The following is a 25,812-nucleotide window of genomic DNA, read 5'->3' as shown; positions in this document are numbered from 1 at the left end:
CTATGTTTATCCTGAGGTCCCGTATGGGGAAATACTGCCTCCAGCGTACTTATTTTTTGTGCTAGCCAAAACGGAGTCTCCTTTCGTTTGGCCGGTACTTTACCCATAATGGGATGTACAGTCGCCGGATTTATACCCGGTGTTACTGCATATGGATGTGCTGGAGCAGCACGTGCTGGGTTTGTATTTAAAGTTTGCATCACAAATTGCACTAATTGTCTATATTTTGCTATTAACTCAATGTATAAGCGACGAACCTCAGCGAATGCTAAATTCCCAACTGCAGGATGTGGTGTATAAGTGGCCAATAAAGGCCAGGTAGGAACACCATTTCTTAGTGGACCTAACCTAACTGGTAATATTGTATGGGGTAGGGCGCCATCAAGCCAATTATTATGTTCTTGATAAGATAGAGGTATCTCTAAATATGCGTACGCTCTGAATTGTTCAGGTGTGTTCGTAACTGTATATGTATGAAATGTATTTGTGTTCCCATCAACTTCTGGAAATGTGACCCAAGAGTAAAAAAGTTCTGTTCTATAAGATGCATGGGCGTCCACCACAAACGTGACTGGGCCTCCCTGGGCCGTTAGGCCATTTGCTAATAAGTGTGCTGTGAGAGGTTGTCTCATGTTAACAGCTATTTGTACAATTTGGGGATTCGCCATGTTAGAAGCACTATGAGTTCAGAGAAGGCACACCAAGATGGGGTTTTCCTTTTAAAGTTCTAGCTTGAACAACCGTCAGCTGTAATAAGATTACCTATATGGCTGTGGTAGAAATCCCCAGTACCACGGACGTCCCTGTATACGGCACTGAGGTGTCATATAAAATGAGACTGAGATACTCCGGTGGACCCGAAAATTAGAGCCTGACCAAACGTTGGCGGTGCCATGTCGCGTAGGCTCTCATTATTCTAATGAGACTCCTAGATTTTGAGAAGCAAGATCGTCCATAGTGTGGGAGACTGAGTCTGACCCACAGTGGATGATACTTGTCGCTCCAAATCCGGGCTTTGCTCCGGCTAACTAGCAGTGCCTCATCTCTCCCAAAAGGTAGAGACGATTGGGCAGCCGAGCGCATGACATATTGGTACTTCTCAGGGAAGTCGTGGTCACTCAGGTCACAACTGGTTCTCTCATACACAGTGCAGGCTCATATATAAATGACAATAGAAGCAGTATAAGTTTTAAAGATTGGTTTAATAAAATGACTGTGTTTTGGATAGCAAAGCGTGAGCTGCAATAACCAGAACTACACAACACAACAATATTAAAATAGTGACGATGAGAGTGAAGCATAAGAATAATGCTATCATAGTGCCACTAGGATCGATGGACTATTCCCTATCTAAATCATATTTTGAGCACAGCATGTTAAGCTCTAATCCTGCCTTTCAGGTTTCCCGGGAGGACATCAACCCTCATACCTGAGCAAAGGCCTTTAATCTGCGTCAGCATCTGCAACGGAGCATTCAGCATACAGTTGTGGTTCCCTGGCTGGAATTTCGCTCTTAACGTGTAATAGGACTAGAAAGTGTTTTATAACTAACACAGCAGATGTTCTAAGAAAATGTCCCTACGTAAAGATGTGTATTTTCTACGAAAGTTGGAGACTAAACTTCTACCACGTTTACCAGCAATGTACCAGACTGTAGCCTTGACTGAAGCACAGGGTGATCAAGAATGCGTTGTTTGAGAACACAGTGCTGAACTAAGCAAAACAGTTTGATAGAAGAAATTAAAACAAGAACGTAAAACTGGTTATTGTAAAAAATAACAGTGCGAAGCTGAATAAAATATATCTAGGTCAAGGTGCACAGCGACCTAGTGTATTAAACTAACGTGCATGGAGCTATACTTAAAATGGCTACACAACAATATAAATTGATTGTAAACAATTTATCTGCAATAACAAAATGCATTCTGTGTCAATAATTTATCTGTTATTGTTGTTGTTCTGTATTGTGGTTATAGAATGTTTAATGATAAATATTCTGTCTAGGTTAAGATTCTTCCGTAGATTTGGTCAGCCTGTGTTATTCTTATATTTTTATAATTTGTTCTTGTCTTTGATTTATGTGTTCTTAGTACTGTTAATATAAAGTGCAATAAATGATTATTAGAGTGGTGTGGTTATTCATGGCCACATAGGTCATGGTGTGTATAAATTACTGACTCCAAATTGAAATTGATATTCAATGATTTGATATTGTTAATGCTGTTTATTCGGACGTTATCACACTCCTATCTGAGTCCAAAGATTTGTGTCGACCTCTAAGGGTAACTGATGGTTACCCTGTATGTGTGACCTTATAAATAAATGATCAAAGGAAATATAAGGCTGGACACACCAACAGGAGTACAAGAACACTCCAGGAATCACAAAGAGATCTACAACAAACCACTCATTAGTAAAATGCAAAGGACATATATTTAACACGGAGGAAGAGAGAACCCACAGAAGGTACAATGGTCCAATGAAAATGTCGTAAATGTTGTAAAATAAAAGACTCAGAGGAACATAATGAGAGTAAGGCAAACCAAGTGAATAAGGTCCCATCTATTTGATATCTTTATACAAATATGGCAATGCTGGAGAAGAAGAATAGACAAACTTGTAGAAAGACCATGTAACATGGAGGAAATAGATCCAAAACCTGGAGCAATGTAAATGTCCATAGAGAAAAGAAAGATAACAGTCCTGATTCAAGGAGGCCCATCAACTACCCTACTACAGACTAGCTAGCAAAAAAGGCCAAACTCTTGTCATGTTTGAGGCTTGTAAAATACTTTTATAATATTTATAAACTCATGACACACCAAAAGGAAACAAATGTGCTGCGAATGTTTCACTGTATTGCAGCACGTAATTTAAAGATGCTTAGTTTTCAACACCCTTAAATGGTGCTTTGGAGATCAAGCACTGCCATCTCTCCAAAAACTGGCCTTCCTTGTCAGCTACTCCAGCATTAAGCAGCTACAAGGCTCCTCCTCTTTGCTACAGATGAGCAGCCCCTGTGGACCCCCGTTGGCTGCAATTGCCGTGGCCAACCGCCACTGACCTTTTTGTGGCCCTTGCTTCGCCTGTTCCCCTCATGCCCCGTAATGATATTCGTATTTAACCACCAGCTCCATCTTGACCACTGACTCCATTTCGTGTTTAACTAAGCTTTATACACCGTCACTGTCAGGTATTTTTCCGTGCACCACTTGTGCAACATGTTTTTGCTCTCTTTCTCACCAAGGTAGGGACAAAACACGGAGGAGTGACAGAAACATAAGGATGTACCAGAAGAATGTTTATGGCACGGCAGTAAACAGTTCGGTCTTGTGAGTGCACCTTGGGATGTGGCCAATCTTTAACCTGCTCTTTCTGCGCAGACTGGTACAGCCAGCATTTGAACAACAACTTACAATATGGGAGGGGGGAGTTTCTAGGATTCTCTTCTCCAGCTCGTTTGAGGAATTTAAAGGGGAAACTTGGCAACAGGAGATAGACAGAACTCATTCTGGGAAAGGGATGCCTTTGCCTGGCTCCCATTGAGGGTCTTTCTCTCTCTTTCGGCAGTCATCTGGGTTCTCGATTTGAAGTTGGCAAAGAGATGATGTCCCTGCCTTGCCCCATGGTGATGCATTTTTCATTCTTATTTTTAGCTTTGCATTATGATTGAATATATTATCACTAGTTATGTAGATATATTATCCATGATTGAAGTAGTGTATTTTCATTGTTTGTTTCTATGATCATTATTATTGTACTGCTGTGAATATTTTCAAAAGTGTATTCGTGTTTCTGCATTTGACCTGCACGCATGGAAAGTGATTTAATAAATGTATTACTCAGACTAAGAGTGCTGAATTGTTGGCATTCCTTTCATTTGGTCTTGTCTCAGTCTGAAGTAAAGCAAAACATGCCCCTGCTGTAAGGCATTCCAAGGACCCTTTTGGAGCTGGCTTCTTTTTAGGCTTTCATGCTTCTGGCTGTCCGAGTCCATCTCTTCCTCTGCTTGCTCAGCATTGCTCCACCCTGCAGCTGTGACACCCCCCACTTTTTGTGATGTGGGTGGGACAAACTGCAGGATTCAAACATGGGGTGAACGTTCAGGGGCCCCCATTTTATCCTAGGCTAGAACCCTGTGATTAGTGGCTTTAAAAGACACCCGCCAATCACAAGGGGCCTTTTTCTGGGGTGTGTGGCTTCCCACCCCGTCTTAGGGAGGTGTTATTTGAGGGCCTCCATCTGGTCCACTTTACGAACCGACCAGCTTCTGTTTTCAATGCACCAAAACCACCAAGCCCCATGTTACCTTACCTCCAAATTACTACCATGACTTCCAAATTACAACCTGAAATCATAAAGCTCTGCTATTTAATCAAAGGATTTGCTACTTACTCCTAGGCTCCATCCTACTTCCCGAGACAGTTGTGCCTTCTCAGCACAAGCTCTTTTGTGGTAGGAACCTCCTTTGAATGCCAGGCTTTCCTTCTCACTTGCCCTCTCAAGGCAAAGCTGAAGGCCTTTGGGTAACAGAATGTATAAGCCCAGCTCCAAGAGAACCCGTTTCGGTAGTGCATGCTATTTAAGTGTTTGGTGCTATTGTTTTTTTTTTATATATATGTTGAGCTGTCTGTCCATGAATAGCCTTCGAGTTCGACTGTATTTCCACACGTAGCCATCCCAAATGTTTGTTGTATGCAGGCAGCACTAAAATACAAAGGACTATATATACAGGGGGTGGTCCCCGTTGTGTTCAGCTAAGGGGCTGCTACGGCTGTGAGATGTGGGTGGAGGTACTGTGGGGTGTATGCAATCTGCGTACCTAATAATCTCCCCAAAAGCTTAAATTTAACAAGGATGGAACGCACTCATAGTCCCGGATCCTGGTTTGGGCTCAACGCCTTATGCTATGTAATACCTAGTGACTGTCCAGTATGTCTGACCTCAATCTTTTTTCTTCATTTATTGGTTATTTGACTATGTTAACTGATGGTAAACAGTTGCTACTGAGCTCTGTATTATGACACGCATAATGTATGAATCATTCCTGCAGCATGTTTCATATAATTACAGTAAAAGGCCCACAAAAAATGTGTTTAAAAATCTTCAAATGTTCAGTCGATACTGACTAGAGGGCAGAATCGATATTGCTTTAAGCAGACCTACAGTAAAGACTGCCAGTAAAAAGGTTAACGGTATACCCCTGCATCCATTCTTCCTCGTCCCAGGTCTCATTTATAAAGAAGTAGCACGCCGTATTGCTTATATGGACTTGTATTTGTCCTTCGGAGTGGATTTAATCTGGTTAGTGTCTCTCTAGCTCTGCCTGGCAGTCAGTGGGGGATGCACTTCTGGTTGGCACTGGTGAGTCCAACAGAGCACTTAACACTTTCTGAGTACAATGTGGGCGCTGTCAGGGTGTAGGATGGTATCAAATTCGTAGCTTAAACAGACAAAATATGATGTAACTATTTTGTGAGTATGTCACCTTCAGGTAACTGCATATCAAAAAATTCACACAACTTAAATGAAAAATAAATGCAAGTTACGATAGTCAGTGAGAAATGCAATATTCCAGATTATGAAACCTCACTTGAATAATGCAACCACTGCAGATGCCTGTGTGTGTAACCAGAAAGAAACAGTATTGAATTCTGGTTGGAACAATGGGCATTTGTGAATTGCGTGTTTGGAGAGTTACAAAGTCCCATCCAGCAACTGAGAAAGCACTGTGAACATGCAACCATTATTTTCAAGTTGTATTACACACCGTGTAAGTGTCACACATTTAGCTTTAAAATGTAACTCATAAGTACATTAAAACCATGGAAATGTTATAAATAAGCAGTATGACAATTTTTGCAGCTATGTAAAAATCACCTAAGGGTACCAAAACAATGGCTGCAGGTCTGATGTCAAAAACAGTACGGCTGGATCGGACAATGTCTATACAGTGTATGACCTACCTTATCAGACTGCCGTCGGGCCATTTATCTCCCGTTTGCGAGTTTATTTCCCCAAGTAAAAGACGAATGAATGTATGAACTGTAACTGAGCAGGGGATGAGATGAGCATCAGACCGGGACACACTGCACCCCTCCCCGCGAGCAAAACAGGAACAGAGTTGACAGAAAACCGATCCTCACCTACTGAACATGCGCATACCGCAGTACACTAATCTTTAGCGCATACTCAGAGGTGCCGATTCCCTACCGAGTAAGACAATTCACCCTTGCCCTTTGTATACGTTATCGTATTCTGGGTGTCTGTTGCGTGGTTGTAGTAGCGCAGACTACAAGGCGGGCGTTTATTCGACTACTATCCCACCCTTAGCCCAAATGCCGATACGCGGCCTTTCGCTACCATCCGTTTCCCAGAAGGTTATTTAATAAGGAGACATTGCGGGCTTTTAAATGCTATTTTTGGATTGGCCACATTCGAACTTGTAAAGTAGGTTAGAATTGGCAGCCTCCTATGAGGAGTGTGCATGATATTTTTCGGTAGGGCTTTAAGTGTGATGAGAACCTGGGAGGTCTCTGAAAGGGGCGTGTGCAGTGTAATTAAGAGCAGGGTGAAAACATGAAATCCTCAAATCTGTGCTCCATTTACTGTGCTGTAAGACTGGTACTTTGCTGTCTCTCTGTTTTCTATTACGGTATCCAGATTTGTATTACAGGAACTGACATACAACTAACACGTCAGAACTATTGACTTTGTCAATGGTCATTACCTATTTAAGATAAATAAGAAACGATAATAATTTTGTCGCAAATAGTTCATATTGAAACTGTTTCAATTCTGAAATCATGGGGCTGTGAATTAAACTTCATTGCGATCTGTAGAAGTGATAGTGGTCTTCACAGTGTTTCAATCACTCCCGTTCTTCCCCTAACATCACACCCTTTTTTCTCTTCATATTTTTTCTGAAATCCCGCTTTTGAAATCTCACACTTCACCTTATTTCCATTTCAGCACTCTTTTCACTCTCCCCAGTATTTACTTTCTGGCATCTCCTTCCCTTCATCACCCGCAAACACTCAAAAGCACCCACTTACCTGTAAGCAATGCATGATATTTTTCTTACACCGTGTCAACATTCTTACTATTGCTTATTTCGTTCCTTCACACATATTTGCATAGAATCACAGTTGCAACTGGTATGCTTGGCCATTGCTTTGTGCGCTCTGCAGAGGCCAAGAATAAAAAAAATTCTAGCTTACGCATCAAGTATTTTCAATTCTATTAAGGACACGGAGGCGAGGATTATGCTATCTCTTTCTTTACTGAGCCAAACACAGCAGCCAATCAAATTACAATACACAAAAAACTACATTTCCCAAGCTGCTCAAGTCCTAGCATCACATGCACCAATCACCGAGTGTGACCTTAGCCCACATAAGCCATAACCTTCAACGTCACATCCTCTTTCTTTGTCCAAACCGATAACTTTTCAACTTTTTCAATGAAACTTCTTCTGCAATAGTTGATTCAAAACTCCTCCCATCTGAATCAAATGTCTATCGAAAATTCAACCAGACTGATCTTCGAGGCAACTTCTTACTCCTTGAAGCAAAGAAAGTCTAACATCAAGACACCAGGATAATACCATCAGGAACTCTTCTGATCCGAACCTGGGATAAGCAATAAATAAAAATGGTAATACCTCAAAATGGTAGACATATCCAACAAAATTTATTTTCCGAGTCAAACTTCAATATATAACACAGGGAGGGTATAAATGAATTAAGTTTATAAACACATACACATTGACAGTATTTCTTTATTCATTTAAGGGAGGGATAATCCTCACCTCCGTGTCCTTAATGGAATTGAAAACTCTTGACGCGTAAGATAGATTTTTTTTAATTCAATATCAGGCCCGGAGGCTCATATTATGCTAGTTCAAACCTGACCAATAACAACAGAGGCAACATCCATCACAGGTTTAAAATAACATTTACGAAAAGTACTTTTAGAAGACCAGTCTGCTGTCTTCATAATCTCCTCAAGGCTAGAACCTAAAGCATATGATTTTGAAGCCATAGCCCCTCTAACAGAATGAGCTCCGAATTGACTGGTATTAATACCTGCTTCACTCATTAACCATCTTATCCATCTCGCAAGAGTGGCTGAGGAAACCGGTTTAAAAGGCTTCTGCAAAGAAATTAGCACTTGACCATTCATGTTCTGTCTAAACTCCTCGGTAGCCAGTTCATAATCCTTTAAACATTGTAACACACATAACTTTGAATTATCCGGAAACCAAGGGTAAGATACTGACCTGCAATTAGTTTTAGTTCTTCTAGAAATATTGAACGTAACACCATCAGGAGAGTAAATCCTACCAGCTAAGTCTAAGGCTCTGACATCCGAAACCCTCTTACAGGAAACTACACATAACAACATAGCCAACTTTGCCGAAAGCTGTTTGCGGGATAAATATTTGTTACTGGGCCAAGCATATATAAATTTTAACACAATGTTCACGTCCCATAAAACAGAATATTTGGCCTGAGGGGGATTAGAAAAACGAATACCTCTCAATAGCTTACAAACAAGGGGATGTTCCCCCACAGGCTTACCATCAATGTGTTTATGACCAGAAAAAATAGCTGATCTAAAATTATTAACCGTCCTATAGGCTAGACCTGAAGAAGCTAACTCAGCCAAAAAATTGAGTATTAAATCAATACTTGACTCCATGGGATTGATACCCCTTCCATTGCACCAACTTTCCCATCTACGCCATGCAGATGCATATCTCTTGTGAGTGCTAGAGGCCCAGGCTTGCTTGATATAGTTCTCAGCCTGTTGCGAAAGTCCTGGGGTTTTCCATCTTGATCTGAAACCATCCAAGCCATCAGCGTTAGATTCCCTGATGCAATCATTGGATGTTGAAGGCCCTCCGGACTCAATAACAAATTCTGGCGAGGAGAGATGAGCAACGGAAGAGCACATGCAAACTGAAGTGCAATAGGGAACCAGGGCTGAGACCTCCACAATGGAGTCAACAAAACCAGAACTGATTTCTGTCTCCGAACTTGAGACAGGACCCTGGGAATCAAAAGAAATGGAGGGAACGCATAACCCTGAAAAGGGTGCCAATTCTGTAAAAAAAGACATCTGTCGCTAAAGCCAGAGGATCTGGTCTCCAACTGAAGAATTTCAGGATCTGAGCATTGAGACGAGACGCAAAGAGATCTATCTCGCAAGGACCCCATTCCTGGACTAACTGTTGGAAAATAATTGAATCCAGTCTCCAATCGATGGGATCTGTCAGGTATCTGGAGTTCCAATCTGCTATGGTGTTCTGAACCCCTGGAAGGTACCCCGCCAGGACCACTAACCTGTGACTCAAACAATGATGCCAAAACTCCTGGGCTATTTCTGCTAGGACTCTGGACTTCGTTCCCCCCAACTTGTTGACATAACGCACTGCTGAAATGTTGTACATTCGCAGAAGAATGCAGCAGGTTGTCTTGTGAGGAGACAAGCTCTTTATTGCAAATGAGCCCGCTAGAAGCTCTAAACAATTGATGTGGAGATCTTGCTCTGTCATCGACCAACGGCCCCCTGTCACTACATATCCGCAGCAGGCTCTCATCCCCACTGACTGGCGTCTGATCCTATGACAACTTCCGGGTCAGACCCAAATATGGCCCTGCCATTCCATGCCTCCATGTGATGAAGCCACCACTGAATCTCTTCCTTGACCTCTGAGGTTTAAGGAATCAAAGCCGAGTAACTCATACCCTGTCTCAAGTACTGAATCTTCAGTCTCTGTAGAGCTCGATAATGTAGGGGGGCAGGGAAGATTGCCTGAATGGAGGAGGCTAAAAGACCCACTAGTCGGGCAATGTTCCTTAGAGAAATAGTCGGACTGGATAAAGCCGATCTCAACTCCCTCTTGATGTTGCGAATTTTTAACGAGGGGAGAATCAATTGTGACTGAACTGAGTCGATCTTGAAGCCCAAAAACTCTATCACCTGAGTTGGTTTCAACAATGACTTCTATGCATTGATAAGGAAACCTAAATCCTGTAACAGAGTGATTGTCCAGTTCAAATGCGTCAACAAAGTCTGGGGGTCCTGCGCCATCACTAAGATGTCGTCCAAATAAATGATTAGTCGAACTCCCTTGGTTCTAAGCCATTCCACCACTGATCTCAACAGCTTCGTGAAGCACTAGGGGGCAGAGGATAGGCCGAACGGTAGAGCTGTGAACTCCAAACAATGACCCTTCCATTGAAATTGGAGAATTTCCTGTGAGGGGCAAAAATCGGAATTGAGAGGTACGCATCCTTTAGATCTAGTCGTACCATCCAGTCTCCTTCTAAAAGGACATCCCTCAACATGTGAATTCCTTTCCATCTTGAAGTGTCTTTACACTATCCAAGAATTGAAGTCTTTTAGATTTAAAACCAGACGATGTCCTCCGCCTTTCTTGTCTACCACAAAAATGGGAATAGCAGAACCCAGAACGGTGAGGAGCTGAAAAAACTACTGCTCCTTTGTTTAGTAAAGCTTGTACTTCTACATCAATAAAACTCTGATTTTCTAGGGAAAAAAGACATTTGTACAGGGGGTGACAGTTGGAACGGAGTGCTGATAAACTCTAGAAGAAAACCTGCCACCGTCTGAAGAATCCAAGGATCCCCAGAGATTTTTCTCCATTTGTCCACAAACAATCCCACTCTTCCCCAAAGCGTAACTTGAGAATGGTGAATAATGCTTACTAGTAAAGGAGGAGTCTTGAATCGCTCCTTGCTGTCCTCTGCGATGCCCCCTGTGGAATCAGGGATTACCTCCTCTACAGCGAGAGGGGTAGAAGGTGGCATCCAATTGGTCTCCGGACCAGTTACCCCCGCCTCTAGGGTAGTCGTTTTTGGGACTGGTAAAAGATCCCTGGCCTGGCATTCGTCCACCATAACACCCAGCCCTGAGAAAAAGGCCTTGCCTACAAACTTTTTTAAGGGACAACTGTGCTTTGTCCTGGGTGGAAAAAGTGGAGCAACATTTTGCCAACTCCTTAATAAAAGATGAGCCAAAAAGAAGACCTTCTGCAGCTGGTCCCACTTCAGAGGAGGCTAAATCTACAATATAGGATCCATCCGCATAAGGATGGACTTTTGTCTCTCAGCGGAAATAGCACAGTTAGTGTTACCTAACTGGCACACAGCTCTCTGAGCCCAGCCCAGAAGAACATCTGTGTCAATAGGGATGCCCGATTCTTTGGAGACGACAGCTAAATCTAAAATTTTTGTTAATGGACCTGACATGTCTAACAATTTGTCCTGACAAAGGCGCCATGATCTGTCTAAACCTTTTTTGGGATCCTTCGCAATTATTTTCAGAAAAGTTACCATGGTAGGGTCAATTTCAGGAGTGTCCGCCACATTATTGTCCAGATCTGGTCTAGGGCATTCCGCCTTGAGGCGAGAGCGAACCTCCTTATCAAAGCTTCTTCGTATATTAGCGTGAACATACTGAGCAACTTCCGAAGTTGGGACCCAATTAGAAGACCTAGGATGTACAATATCTGAAGGGTCAAGGTCTAACAACTGAAGGGGTGGAGGTTGTTTTTTCGCTTTTTTACTAGGCACTGGTGTATTTAAATCATCATGATCTTGATCATCAGAGTCTCCAGAAGAGGAGGAATTATTCCGAGTACTATAATTATGCTCCCCACTTCTTTTCTTACGCAGCTACTCAAACATATCAGCATGTAAGTCCTCATAGGGATCATCCCTTACAAAGTTCTTAGTTTTAGCCTTGGACTTTGAGGCTACCTTAGGAATGTTCTCTTCTGAGATAGGAGATGTATTATCGGCCATCCAGCCTTGAGAGTGAGCGTACTCTAACAATTGCCCTGAGAAAGGGCCTAACGCTCTCACCAAGGCATCATTTACCGACTGTTGCACTCTAGAATCGAGTGCCTCAACAAGATTAACCTCTAATTGGTTATCAGTATCATCAGGGTAATACCCTGTATCTTGGTCACTCCATTGAGCCATAATCCTTAATAATCTGCCCAAAAATCAAGGTCAGAAAAACAAGGGGGAGTGAAAAAACCCGTTACAGGAACCAAAATAATCAAGAAAATTCCTTATATATAAGTAGAGGGAACTGCCTGTTATTCACTCTAGGCCCAGCCCTATTAGAATTTTACAACCCAGAGAGGATTACTCTGGGTGTCAGGGAGGCACTTTGCAAACCTGTGCTAGTGAAACAACAGCTAATGCCCAGACGCGCTAGAAGAAACGAGCCGATCTCCTCAAAGAACTCGGGGAAAAGAGATTGGCTCGTAAAAACGCGCACGCTGGGCAACACTCATTGCCACTATAAACAGACTACGCACATAGCACATACAGCTCCCCCGCTCCCGCTTTCATCAAAATCGGACATCAAATCAAAAGGCATAAGATCGGCAGAGCGCCGACTACAATACAAATCAAACGCAAAAAGCAAGCGGAATCGCGTCGCTTGATTTAAATGTAAATATAAGTATAATAAATCAATACAACAATGAAATTAAAGTAGAGTTAATGCAAAAGTTACTTATCTGCTGCGAAGCAGCAAAGAAAGAGGATGTGACGTTTAAGGTTATGGCTTATGTGGGCTAAGGTCACACTCGGGGATGGTGCATGTGATGCTAGGACTTGAGCATCTTGGGAAATGTAATTTTTTGCTTATTGTAATTTGATTGGCTGCTGTGTTTGGCTCAGTAAAGAAAGAGATAGCATAATATGAGCCTCCGGTGCTGATATAGAATTGGATAACCACATATTCTGAACAAAGTCTTTTGACCCAGTGACTGCCACTGTTAGAACCTCACTCTAGAGGATACCCAAAGAGGAACAACGGCTGGAATGATGGTCGCCAAGGAACTTTCTACCCCTCCCGAGGTTCTGGCAAAGCCAAAGGCAATCGCATCAGAGGAGGAGCTAACACAGCAGGAGGAGCTTCTGGTAAGCATTATCCCTTCTTCCCCTCTAGAGTTGGGGGGACGGCTTCGCAGATTTGCTCAAAATTGGAACACGATTACAAGGGATCCTTGGATCTTTCAAAAGGTTCAAGGTTTTCATACAGAGTTCTATGATACTCCAATTCAGCAATCGCGGCCCATACCTTTAGTTTTCCCATCTCAAGATGAACCTTATAGATCTGGAGGTACAGGATCTCCTATTCCAAAAAGCCATTTGCAGATCAACCCTTCATCCAAAAGGGTTTCTAAGCAACATTTTTCTGGCGCAAAAGAAAGAAAAGGGTTTTCGTCCGGTAATAAATTTGAGAGATTTCAACAAATGGCTAGTTTATCGGCACTTCAAAATGGAAGGCATTCATCTATTGAGGGAGATTCTACTTCCAAACGATTGGATGATCAGACTCTATCTCTAGGATGCTTACCTTTCAGTCCCCATTTATTCCCCTCATTGGAGATTTCTTCAATTCTCATGGAAAGATCAGATATACAAATTCCAAACTCTCCCCTTCGGCCTCTCCTCAGCCCCTTGGTGTTTCACCAAACGTATTAAACCTGTTGTAGAATTTCTTCGTACCAGGGGAATAAGGATGATAATTTACCTGGACGATATTCTTATGATGGATCAGTCCCTTTCTCAGCTCAAATCCAATCTGAGCATAACTATTGCTCTCCTTCACAATCTAGGGTTTGTGATCAACGAATCCAAATCGGAGTTAATTCCAACTCAGAAAATAGTATTTCTAGGTTTCCTCATAGATTCGGTCGCAGCGTCTCTCAGCCTTCCATTATCCAAACTTTCCAAGATTCGGAAAGAACTCAGCAAGTTCCTCAGAAGAGACAGAATTTCACTTTGTCAATTGGCCAGGATTGTGGGACTCCTATCCTCTTCAACCCAAGCCATCTTTCCGGGTACTCTTCACTATCGTGCATTGCAGAGATTAAAAGCAACCCATCTCAGAAGGGGTCTTACTTATTCAGAGATGATTTCTTTATCTCCTGAGGCCAGAACAGAACTTCAGTGGTGGATAGACCACATGGAAGCCTGGAATGGCACGGGGATTTTCAGCACAGCCCCAGACATGACCATAGATTCGGACGCCAGTCGTCTAGGATGGGGAGCCAGATGTGGGACAGTCTCCATGGGAGGCAGATGGTCACAGGAGGAACTCTCTCTCCATATCAATTGCAATCAAGTCCCTCACAAAGGCAAAGTATGCTGTTCCATTCTTTTGAGGCTGGACAACATTTCCGCTGTCCAATATATAAATTGCCTGGGGGGCACTCGTTTTGGGGCCCTCTCAGAAATAGCAAAGGATTTCTGGCATTATTGGCTCCAAAAACAGATCTCCGTAGTGGCGGAGTACCTTCCAGGGACCAAGAACATAGTGGCAGATTGAAACTCCAGGAACTTCACGGACAGCACAGATTGGGAATTAAATCCACAGGTTTTTCAAGCCCTGATGGACAGATGGTATCCTTGCGATATAGATCTTTTCGCATCCCGTCTCAATCACCAACTGCCGAGATATGTCAGCTGGAGACCGGTGCCGGGAGCTATAGCGATAGATGCTTTTCTCCAAGATTGGTCAAAGAGCCTTCCCTATGCCTTTCCCCCCTTCATAATGATTCCCAGAGTAGCAGCTCAGGTAAGACGTCAAATGGCATCCTTAATTCTAGTGACTCTGATTTGGAAATCTCAGGCTTGGTTTCCGACTCTCATGGAACTGTCTTGGGATCTTCCAATTCGCTTACCGTCATTCCCTTCAATCCTTCTCGATCACCAGGGATCTCCTCACCCATTGGTTCTCCAAGGCCATCTTCTACTCATGGCATGGAGGATTTCCGGGGACGCTGAAAAAACAGACTCCTTTGTAAGGAAGCTAATAACTTCATCCAACAGGCCTGGTCCTCAAGTACCACCAAAACATATAGACTGGCATGGAACAGATGGAATCGTTGGTGTATGGCGAAATGTATTGATCCCTTGGGGGCAGAACTTACGTATATCTTAAATTTCTTAGCAGAACTTGCCCACTCTGGCTTTGCTTATCGTACCATTAACACCTTTAGGTCAGCTATTTCAGCAGGTCATGCTGCCATTAACAACAGACGAGTGGGTGAACATCCATGGGTTTCTAAACTTATGGGCATTCGCCTTTCTAAACCCCCTAAACCCAGGTATTCGGGTCTATGGGATGTGAATGTTATTTTAAATTTCCTCTCCCATTGGCATGACAACCATCTTCTATCTCGTAAGCAAATTTCGGCTAAATTAGCGATCCTTCTCTGTCTTGTTTCTTGTAAAAGAGTATCGGATGTTAGAGCCCTATATCTCTCAGCTAGAACCTTTACCCCAGAGGGTGTAACTTTCACTATATCTAGAAGAACCAAAACCAATATCAGAGTGGTTTCTTATCCCGCATTTCCCGATCATCAAAAATTATGTGTAGTAAACTGTATCAAGGCATATGAGGAAAATGACTTTGGACGTCAGACCCGCAGGTGAGAATCAGCTTCTTATTGCCTTGCAGAAACCCTTTAAAGCTGTTTCCTCTCCTACTATTGCTAGATGGGTTAGATGGATCATGGCAGAGGCAGGTATTGACATACGTAGATTCGGAGCTCATTCCACCAGAGGTGCAATGGCTTCTAAAGCCATTCAGGTAGGTGGTAGGCTTGAAGATATTATGAATGCAGCGGATTGGTCTTCCGGACCCACCTTCAAAATGTTTTATTTTAAACCTATTCTAGAACCTGCATCTCTAGTTGTCAGTAAGCTTTAAACATACATAATCCTCGCCTCCGGTCCTGACATAGAATGAAAAATTTCCTAGCTAACGAGAAGGAAAGTTTCGGTTCCATTAAGGACACGGCATAGTTGTAAGCAATTACAGGAGATTACTTCAAACGGCCTCTGCTATGGCAGGATGTGACACAGCAAAACCAGCTCCTTGAGACGTTATGCTTCTGAATAATATCTGTATACATACTGCACTGTCTAAGACCATGATGGCATTAACACTGAATTTTTAACAGCAGAAATTATGTTTATTGTTGAACTATTATTAATTGTGTCTGTAGACTGCACATAGAACAAAAGCTTCTCTAGGGGGCACTTGAGTGGGAAGCGTCCGCTCCTGAAAGTTGTCAGCTCAGCTCTGGTGAGCCCTGGCCTGCACAATCGTTGTCGCCCTTGTGAGTGCTAAGGATAGGACTTGGATGTTCGTCCTTTGAGTCATTAGCCCAACAATAGGAGCATTCATCTAAATATTGTCCCTGAAAAATATTTCATCCATTAGCTCTTTCTTCGGAGATGTTTGAGGTCAGTGCTTTCATCTTCATCTTGCAATGACTCATAGCACAGATCACTGTTGTGAGCAAGGAAATACAAGGAGTTATCTAGATGCTGTGTGACCATTTCTCCACATTATGAACATGGACCTCTTGATATCAGTTATGATGTAAGACTGCCTGTAGACCTTGTGCCCGCCTTTCAGTTTGACTAACAAGTCTGAGCTCTACCTTCTTTCACCTAAAAAACTTGGTCCAGGTTATTATCACTTTTCGCCAGAACTACAGGAGCATGTTATATCTGGGTATGGCACAGACTTTGTTAAATTGTTGACAAACCATTCAAAATCCCGTTTATCACCTGCTACTGGGAATTTCCAGACAGCAGCTAGTCTCCTCCCATTTAGCCCACCATTATTATCTGCCAGAGGAACAAGCATTGGCATAGCCAATAGGTCTCCCCTTTGGAACCTTATAAGTGTGTAGCAGTAGCAATTGGCTTCGCCAGCTATGTTGTAGAGCAGCGTTACTGCTATGCAGCATGTTGAAAAGTTATTAAAAAAAAGTGTTATAAACTTTTTTGTTACTTTATATATGACCAAGAAGATAATATGTACAACCGAACGACCCTATTAAAAAACATAAAAAATGTCTTCTAGTTTTTTTTGTACTTGCAATGCTGGAAAATGTTTCCTGCCTGTTCTAATGCTTGTTTGTTATACCTTTTTTGTGTGGTGGGGGACATAATGGGAGGGTGGAGGTGGGATAATTGTACCTGAATTACAACACAAGCAAAGGACGGACATTAGGGGAGAATCAACAAATGCCAGATTCTGAGGGACAGACTCCACTTATGGTAATAGGGTACATAAGAAACTGTGTGGACATAGTCTGAAATCAGTATAATATAATATATATATAGAAGGATTGAGGCCATAGATAGAGAATAAAAAAAACTGAAGTAAGAGGTTGTGTGTAAGGGGGAATAAATACACATATAAGAAGAATAGACTAAATTAGTATGAGAGGAGAGCAATGGAATAGAAAGAATGATACCCACAGGAAGGACAAAAGGTAAAAGAGGAACAAGAGAGACAGAGCAAGAAATTGTGTGTGTGTATGTGCTTGAGAGAGAGATAGAGGAAGCGAGAGACAGAATGAGTGAAAGTGGGAGGTGCGCTGGTGTTGGTGCACTGATGCTGAGATGGTGCTGTGCTGGTGCGGAGGTAGTGCTGCGCTGGTGCTCAGGTGGTGCTGCATAGGTGAGGGTGCACGGACATGGAGGTGGTGCTGTACTGATGCTGAGATGGTGCTGCACTGATGCTGAGGTGGTGGTGTGCTTGAACAAGGTGGTGCTTAGGTGGTGGTGTTACTAAGGTGGTGCTAAGTGATGCTTTGGTGGTGCTGAGTGATGCTTCTATGGTGCTAAGTCATGCTTCAGTGGTGCACATGCTGAGATGATGCTGAGGTGGAGATGCTGCACTGGTGCTGCGCTGGTGCTGAGGTGCTGGTGCTAAGGTTGTGCTACACTGAGGTGGTGTGCAGATGGTGCTGAGGTGGTGCTGCGCTGGTGTTGAGGTGGTGCTTCACTGGCGCTGAGGTGGTGCTGCTCTGGGGTCGAGTGATGCGGAGGTGATGCTGTGCTCGTGCTGAGGTGGTGCTCAGGTGCTGCTTGAGTGATGCTTAGGTGGTGCTGCAGTAGTGCTGCTCAGTGATGCAGAAGTGATGGTGAGTGACACTGACTGGTGCTGAAGTGGTGCTGCACTGATACTGTGGTGGTGCTGCACTGATGCATTGGTGCTGAGGTAGTGCTGCGATGATGCTGTGGTGGTGCTAAAGTGGTGCTGTGCTGAGGTGGTGCTGTACTGCTAGTGAGATGGTGCAGACCTGTGAGGATGGGCGGGCACAGATCAGGAGCAGAAAGAAGAAGGATCGTGAAAGGTAAGTGGGGCTGGGGCCAGGTTTGGGGCGGAAGGTTGTTTTTAGTGGTGGGGGAGGTTTTAGGGCTCATGGCGGGGGGGGTTGGTGTGTTTTTATTTAATTAGGGTTCAGGGCAGGGGGTTGGGGTTGTTTTTTTAATTTAGTGCTCAGGGTGGGGGAGTGGGGATTGGGGTTGTTTCAAGGGCAGGGGAGCCGGGGGGTCACTGTAGTTTTTTAAATTTAGGGCTCAGGGCTGGGGGGGGGGGAGGGGGGTTGGGGTAGGTTTAAAGGCAAAGGGTCCGGGGGGGGGGGGTCGGGTAGATTTACGGGCAGGGGTGGGGTGGACTGCAGGGCAGGGGTGTTGATTTAGGGTTCTGTGGGGGATGGGGTAGCTTGGGGAGGGGGTTGTTTTAGGGGTGAATCAGTGGTTTTAGGGCTCAGGGCAGGGGGGTCGGGTTGCTTTTTTGGATTTAGGGCTCAGGATGGTGGGGTTGGGGTAGTTTTAAGGGCAGGGGGTAAGGGTAGTTTTTTGGATTTAGGGCTCCGAGGGTTGGGCGGGGTAGTTTTGAGGGTGGAGGGAATCAGGGTCGTTTTTTGGATTTAGGGCTCAGGTGGTACACAGTAGTTTTAAGGTAGGGCCGGGTGGATTGCAGGGCAGGGGTGTCTGGTGTTAGGGCGTAGGGCGGGGGGAATTTACCAGACATATTTCTTTACCACCTATGTTTTTACAATTAAATTAGTTGTAAAGGCGTGCATGGTAAAGGCATGCGTGGTAAAGATGTAGTCATGGAGCCAACCGCGTTGTTCAGGCATGCGTTGTTTAGGCATGCGTGGTTGTATCATACAGCCGGTGCTGAGTGATGCCTTACCTGCGACAAGCACTGCAGTAGGTGCCTGAAGTGGGCAATGATGTCAACGTCCACAGTACACTCAAAGCATCTGAATGCACAGCCTACAGATATTAGCTGGTTAGCCTGGGCCATTCTGTCCAACTCAACAAAGTCAGCACTAGGCATCTGTACTCTTGCTCAAGTTAAATTTAGACTCTGGACTCCACAAGTCAAATAGGTTGGTGATTGTGAAAAAAGAACTCCAAACATGCACCTGCTTCGAAGGAGAGGAGGAGCAAAGAGAAGTGCAATTAAATAACCAGTTGGCTAAAAAAACCTGCACTTCTCCTCATTCCCGAGAAGGGAGAATGGTGGGGCAGGGGTTGGAGGACTGGCAATGGGCATTTCACTAAAGACATTTTCCAATCAAACATAAATCCTGCTTGGCTGGGAACACATAATGTAAAAGTTCCTAAACTTAATTAGTTTAGTAGAGATGTGCACATAATATAGACACACTCATGGCAACAAACGCTATATTTGTGCACATATAGGCCCTCATTATGACATTGGCGGTAAGCTGACCGCCAAGCCGGCGAAGGTGGTAATACCGTCGCCAGGCTGGCGGTGAAGACTGACAAATTATAACAATGGCGGTGATCCCTCTCATGTACTGCCAATGTACCACTCCAACCGCCAGTGTGGTCCGTCCACTGACCACAGTGGTAGCCCCCTTCAGGCAGGTGGAATGACATAGCAGACTGCCAGGATTTCCAGGGCGGGACCACCGCCACCAAAAGCCAGGTGGAAACAAATCATATGAAGAAGACACTCACCTCCAGGGACACAGAGGAGTACACGGCCGCCATAGAACCCGAACTGGAAGTCCTGGCGAGTCCAAGAGCACCAACGCCGGTGAGTACAGCCGCCTAGCACACAAGGGAGGGAGGGGAGAGTTACATTCACACATGCACAACACACCATACACACATACCACACACCAAGAACCATCTGCAGAGAAATTCAACAACAACGTAAACTAGGAGCAAAGAAAACCATGACACATACCTTTGGTGTAACCACTGTAATACATTGGGTATAGCGACATCAAGAAAATCAAATATAAATATTTACAGATAGGGCCATGGGCCAGTCCAATTGAAGTACAATGACACAGGGCAACTTCCAAGGCCCAACCTGACAATTCAGGGACTCCACTGGGCAGGGACATCATGTTGGAAATAGGCAGGTAATTCAGGGGTCAAGGTGTGGGGGGTGGGCAGGCTGTCAGGGTTTCTTCTTGGGAGGGGGTTCTTGGGTTTGGGAGGGGGCATGTCTTAGGGTTTGGGAGGGGGCATGTCTTAGGGTTTAGGAGGGGGCATGTCTTTACCCTTCCGTTTAGGGGCGGAGGAGTGGGCTTGGGGCAGGTGGCCGGAGTGCCACTCTTGTGCCCCTCAGTGGCAGTTGTAGTCTTACGGGAAGGGACAGGAGTCGAACGGGAGGTGGAGGTACTCGGCTGGGGGGAGGGAAGAGGTCAAGGTGGGAAAGGAAATGCTTCCTAGGACCAGGGGGTCTGGTTGTGGGAGGAGGATTGGGAGTGGAGGGAGTAGATGTAGGAGGAGTAGGTGTGCTGTTCTTGGGTGCAGGAGCATGGACAGTGTGCATGTGTGAGGTGGATGGGTATTGGGTCCATTAGGGGCTCAGGCTCTGGCGGGCAGCCCTCCCTCGTTGGGAGGCCGCCCAAGCTGGCCTCCGCGGTCTTGCGGGCCCAGCATCTCAGGTCCTCCCACTGTTTCCTGCAGTGGGTGCTCCGCCGGCTATGGACCTCCAGGGTCTGCACATCCTTGGCAATGGCACACCACAACCCTTTCTTTTGATGGGCGCTTACCTGCAGAGGACACACAGACAGAAGGACACCATGAACTCAACAATCCATCTTGTGACAGGAATGGCTTAAAGACTGCATAGAACCCACATTTAGCACACACATTACCCCTACCGCTGCATACACATTGAATGCTACCAATCCCACCCCCCAAATGACACATTGCCAGCACACACATACATCTACATGCAGCCATGCTGCATCCAATGTACCCATGATGTACTCACCTGTTAGTCTGGGGGCCCATACAGCTGCCCATACAGGGGTAGGACCCATCCACAAGCTTCTCCAGCTCCTCCGTTGTGAAGGCTGGGGCCATTTTCCCTGTAGCACGGGCATCATAGGTTCCAGACACAGGTCACAGCAGCACACGCAGTGGAGATATTGATCCAGAGAGAGTCAGGAATCAAGTGAAGTGGTTTGCACGAAATGGCGGTCACACGCATTGATCATCATTGGTTTCTGTACTCCATAGAGCTCCATGTTAGCCAATGAGGCGTTCCACAGCGGTGTAGACTGCCTTCTGCCATGACGTCAAGCGCCGGCGGAGTGAGGTCACTTCCACCTGTCCCTGCATACAGGACAGGCGGTTGTCATTTCCCAATGTTAGTACTCATGTGGGACCAAAATATGTGCGTCAATGCCATGGATTGTACCCACCTACCCAATTCATACATGCATGGTGTACTGTGATGTGTGTCCATACTTCCTGTAGTCATATACATTTTAATTTCGGCTCACTTAGATACCAACCACTGCGGAGGATGAGGCTGAGGAGGCAAGCACCCGTGTACAGACCCCTAGTTGACTTGGCTACACTGGAGGACCAGCACATCATACTCACCTATCGTCTGGACAGGGCCACAATCACTGAGCTGTGTGCACAATTGGAGCCCAATATGGTTCCTGCTATCCGTAGCACTACAGCAATTCCCCCTGTTGTGCAGGTACTGTCAGTGCTCCATTTCCTGGCGAGTGGTTCATTCCAGGTGACTGTGGGCTTGGCTGCAGGAATGTCACAGCCAATGTTCTTGATTGTGCTAGGAAGGGTTTTGGCTTCCTTGGTCAAAAACATGAGCAGCTACATCTCATTCCCCCAGAGTGAAGATTTGCCCACTGTGAAGGCTGGATTCTACGCCATGGGAAACATACCACATATGATTGGGGCCACTGACGGGACCCATATTGCATTAGTCCTACCCAGGGCAAATGAGCAGGTCTACAGGAATAGGAAGAATTACCACTCTCTAAATGTCCAGATGGTGTGCCACGCTGATCAATACATCTCCCACGTCACTGCCAAGTTTCCTGGATCTGTGAATGATGCCTATGTATTGAGGAATAGCATTGTCTCACAGGTGATGGCGCGACTACAGAGGCACAGAGTGTGGCTCATAGGTGAGCTTGAGTCCCTACCCAATGTATGTCAGTGTATGCCTACTGGAGTTGTACCCCATGCCATTGTACATGGCTAATGTGTGTCCCTCACTTCTTCCAGGTAACTCCAGCTACCCAAACCTGTCCTGGCTGTTGATCCCTGTTAGGAATCCGAGAACAGGGGCTCAAAATCGGTACAATGAAGCACATGGCCGTACTAGAAGGGTTGTGGAACGCACTTTTGGTCTACTGAAGGCCAGGTTCAGGTGCCTCCACTTAACAGGGGGATCCCTATGCTATGCCCCTAAGAAGGTCTGCCAGGCTGTGTTGGTCTGCTGCATGCTGCACAATTTGGCCCTCAGACACCATGTGCCCTACCTGCAGTAGGAGGGGGTGACAATGCACATGTGGCAGCAGTGGACACTAAGGACAGTGAGGAGGAGGAAAAGGGGTAGGATGTGGACAACAGGAAACATATAATTTAGCAGTACTTCCAGTGACACTCGGGTAAGACTGTTGAACTGCTCATGTCTCCATTTTAGTTAAGTGCTGTGTGCCAGCTGTGTTGTGCCAATCACTACCTTTGCATTATAACTGACTGTCACTTATGCCTTCCCTTTTTGCAGATGTTGGTGTGGTTACTACTGTGTACCGATGTGATGACTACAGACTGCTGTGACACATTGGATGGATAGATTGACACATTACAGAACATTTGCATGGAAATGTACAGTTCAATACATTGGAAATTTCTGTCTGATAAATCACCAATACTCCAGTTGTGTTTATTGAAGGGACAATAATGAAGGAATGGTTCAATAGAGTGGGGTGGTGGTTGAGGAAAAGTTCAGGGTAGTGGTCCAGTTTGTTTGTAGCACAGGTCCAGTGTCCATGGGGCCATAGGGAGGGGACCAATGGCAGAACAAGGTGACTCAGTGGCACAAAAGGGGGACATTCTGGAGCGGCTCATTTCCTGGGGGTGATTTTGGTCTTGGCAACAGCCTCTGATGTCTGTCTGGGTTGCAGGGAACGCTTGTGGGGTGGTTCATCTTCTGCAGGGGAAGGGGTGCTGGTGGCCTGTGGGTCCTGTGGCAGGTCCTCCTGTCCACTAGCTGCAGCAGATGTTGATGGCTGTTGAGTGGACTGGCTAGTGGATGTGGGCCACTGGTGTGCTCTGTTCTCCCGCATGGTGTTGGCCATGTCACCAGCACCCCTACAATGGAGGCCAGTTGGCATTTAGGCCCTGCAACTGCTGCATGACCTCCTGATGGTGTACCGCCTGCAGCCGCTGGATCTCCTGCATGATGGGGATCACCTGGCCCATCCTGTCTAGGGATTTTTGGTATGCCCCCAGGACATGTGTGAGTGCCTCCTGGGCAGTCAGTTCCCTGGTCCTGGCCTCCCCCTGGTGCACAGCTGACCATCCCCTGTCCCTGGTCCCATGTGCCTGTGTCCCCTAAACGGTCTGCTCATTCCCATTTACACCAGGACCTTCATCGTCTTGCCCCTTTGGTGTCAACTCGGGTCTCTGTATAGGTGGGCACACTATTGATCGATGTGTCCTCTGGACCGGGGTCTGGGGATGTTGAGTGGCTGTTGTGTTGGAGTGGGAGAGGGGTGGGCCTGTGGTGGACTGTCTGTGGGATGTGGAAGCCGACTGACCAGAGGTCCAAGAATGGGCCAGCGAGTTCATCGAGCTCGGGACATTCAGAGTTGCTATCATCACTGAGGCCATCTTCTGGTGGAGGACTGGGATGCCGTGGCTCCTGCTCGCCACTGACATTGGCTGGGGCACCTGTGGAGATTGTAAGTGTAATGTCAGGGTCATTGTCTGTCACATATTCCGCACTACTATCTTTCCCTTTGGGTTTGATGTTCTCCTCCTTGGTGGTGTATGTTGATTGATTGTGGGATTGGTAGTTCTACATGCTGTCCATGCATTGCTGGTGGGTGTGCATGCAGAGCTGGGAGGGACGTGCTTGCAGTGGGTAGGGCATGCAGGGTGTGGTAATTGGGGTGGTGCACTGTGTGGGATAAAGTGGGGTGTAAGGAGACGGTGTGAGGGAGTGACATGCCATGAAGGTATCGGTGGAGGTAAGGTAGTATGGTGGCTTACCAGTGTCCAGCCCGCCAGTGACTCCAGTTAGGCCCTCAGGATACAGGATTGCCAAGACTTGTTCCTCCCATGCTCTCAACTGTGGGGGAGGAGGTGGAGGTCTACCGCCAGTCCTCATGATGTCTAGCTGGTGCCTTGATGCAATGGAACGCACATTCCCCCGTAGGTCATTCCACCTCTTTCGAATGTTGTCCCTTGTGCGTGGATATTGTCCCATGGAGTTCACCCTGTCCACGATCCTCCAGCATAGGTCCATCTTCCTGGCAATGGAGATCTGCTGGACCTGTGCACCAAACAGCTGTGGCTCTACCCTGACGATTTCCTCCACCATCACCCGCAACTCCTCATCAGTGAAATGGGGGTGCTTTTGTGGGGATATGTCTGTTGTGTGTGTTGTGCAGAGGGTGTTCAGTGTTGTGGTGATGTGTGTGGTGTGTGATGAGTGACGGATGAATAGGTAGTTGTGCTGTGTGTGTGTGCAGTTCTCTATGGGATTGGCCTGGCAAGGTGTAGCAGTCTTTTTGTGTTTGCAAAGGATTGTGGGTAATGTGGGGGGTGTTTTATAGTGCTGTTGGTGGGTGTATAGGGTGTGTGTATTTGTGTCAGGTGTGGGTTTTTTGTTTTGGCAGGTTTGAAGGGAGGCCTGCACCACTATTAATAATCTAGTGTCTGCCATCTAAAACTACGTACTCTCACCTTTTGGTTTATAATGTAAGTTAACAACCAAGGTGTGGGACATAGGAAGATCTGCCTAGGATAAAAAAGAAAAGTCAGGATTTGAAGCCCCGGTGCAGGGTGTCAGCGCTGCATAATCTCATGAGATACTTCTTAGAAAGATATCTAGCATGCACAAATCCAGGCAATGGTCCAGGAGCGGGGGAGGGACTGGGCTCACTTAAATAAACACATGCTGCGTGCCAGAGTCCGCTTTGGCTGGGAGGGGTCTGAGGTATGCTTTGTTAGGCTGATAACCAGGCAGGTATCAGACATGTGAGCAGATGAGGAGGCCATTGGGGTGACAAAGAGGCGTCAGCAGTTGGCAGACGGGCCCATCATACACATATAGGGGACAGAAGACATCTTTGGCGCACCCCAGAACAGCGCGGGGACACTGATCGGCCAATGCACTCCATATACAATGCAGTCTGTGTCTCTTTTGGATACCCACCCCCAGCATTCATCCTGTCACAGCACAGTCATCTGAAAGCAATTGTATGTCTCTGTACTCTGCTCCTAACAAAGCTGACAAACATGGGCACAGCTGCTTCTTGTTTCAGTACAGTAATAATGAAATGCAGATGGCAAGGAATGAGGGACCCGCTTTAATTTGGGACCCAAGACTGGAATATCCAGGGCCAGGGGCCAGGAAGTTATGATTAAGGTGCCTAGGCAGAGCGCTATATGTAAA

General features: G+C 45.6%; 1 protein-coding gene and 1 long non-coding RNA gene across 3 annotated transcripts in view; both read right to left on the bottom strand.

Moving 5' to 3' along the window:
• Window positions 1–6,114, bottom strand: part of LOC138298682 (zinc finger protein 182-like) — a 140,902-nt gene extending 134,788 nt beyond the window's left edge. For both annotated transcript variants that reach the window (XM_069236893.1, XM_069236894.1), the window contains exon 1: window positions 5,967–6,114. In XM_069236893.1, the coding sequence (XP_069092994.1) occupies window positions 5,967–5,990 (24 nt within the window). In that variant the 5' untranslated portion in view covers window positions 5,991–6,114. The remainder of the gene's footprint in view (window positions 1–5,966) is intronic.
• A 1,192-nt stretch (window positions 6,115–7,306) lies between these two features.
• LOC138298671 (uncharacterized) overlaps window positions 7,307–25,812 on the bottom strand; it is a 54,439-nt gene continuing 35,933 nt past the window's right edge. The window contains exon 4 of the long non-coding RNA XR_011204708.1: window positions 7,307–7,631. This is a non-coding gene — a long non-coding RNA (uncharacterized lncRNA). The remainder of the gene's footprint in view (window positions 7,632–25,812) is intronic.

The sequence above is a fragment of the Pleurodeles waltl genome, chromosome 1_2 (assembly GCF_031143425.1).
Source record: "Pleurodeles waltl isolate 20211129_DDA chromosome 1_2, aPleWal1.hap1.20221129, whole genome shotgun sequence".
Classification (NCBI taxonomy): domain Eukaryota; kingdom Metazoa; phylum Chordata; class Amphibia; order Caudata; family Salamandridae; genus Pleurodeles; species Pleurodeles waltl.
Note: the sequence above shows the minus strand (reverse complement) of the source record. Positions and strands in the feature narration are given on the sequence as shown.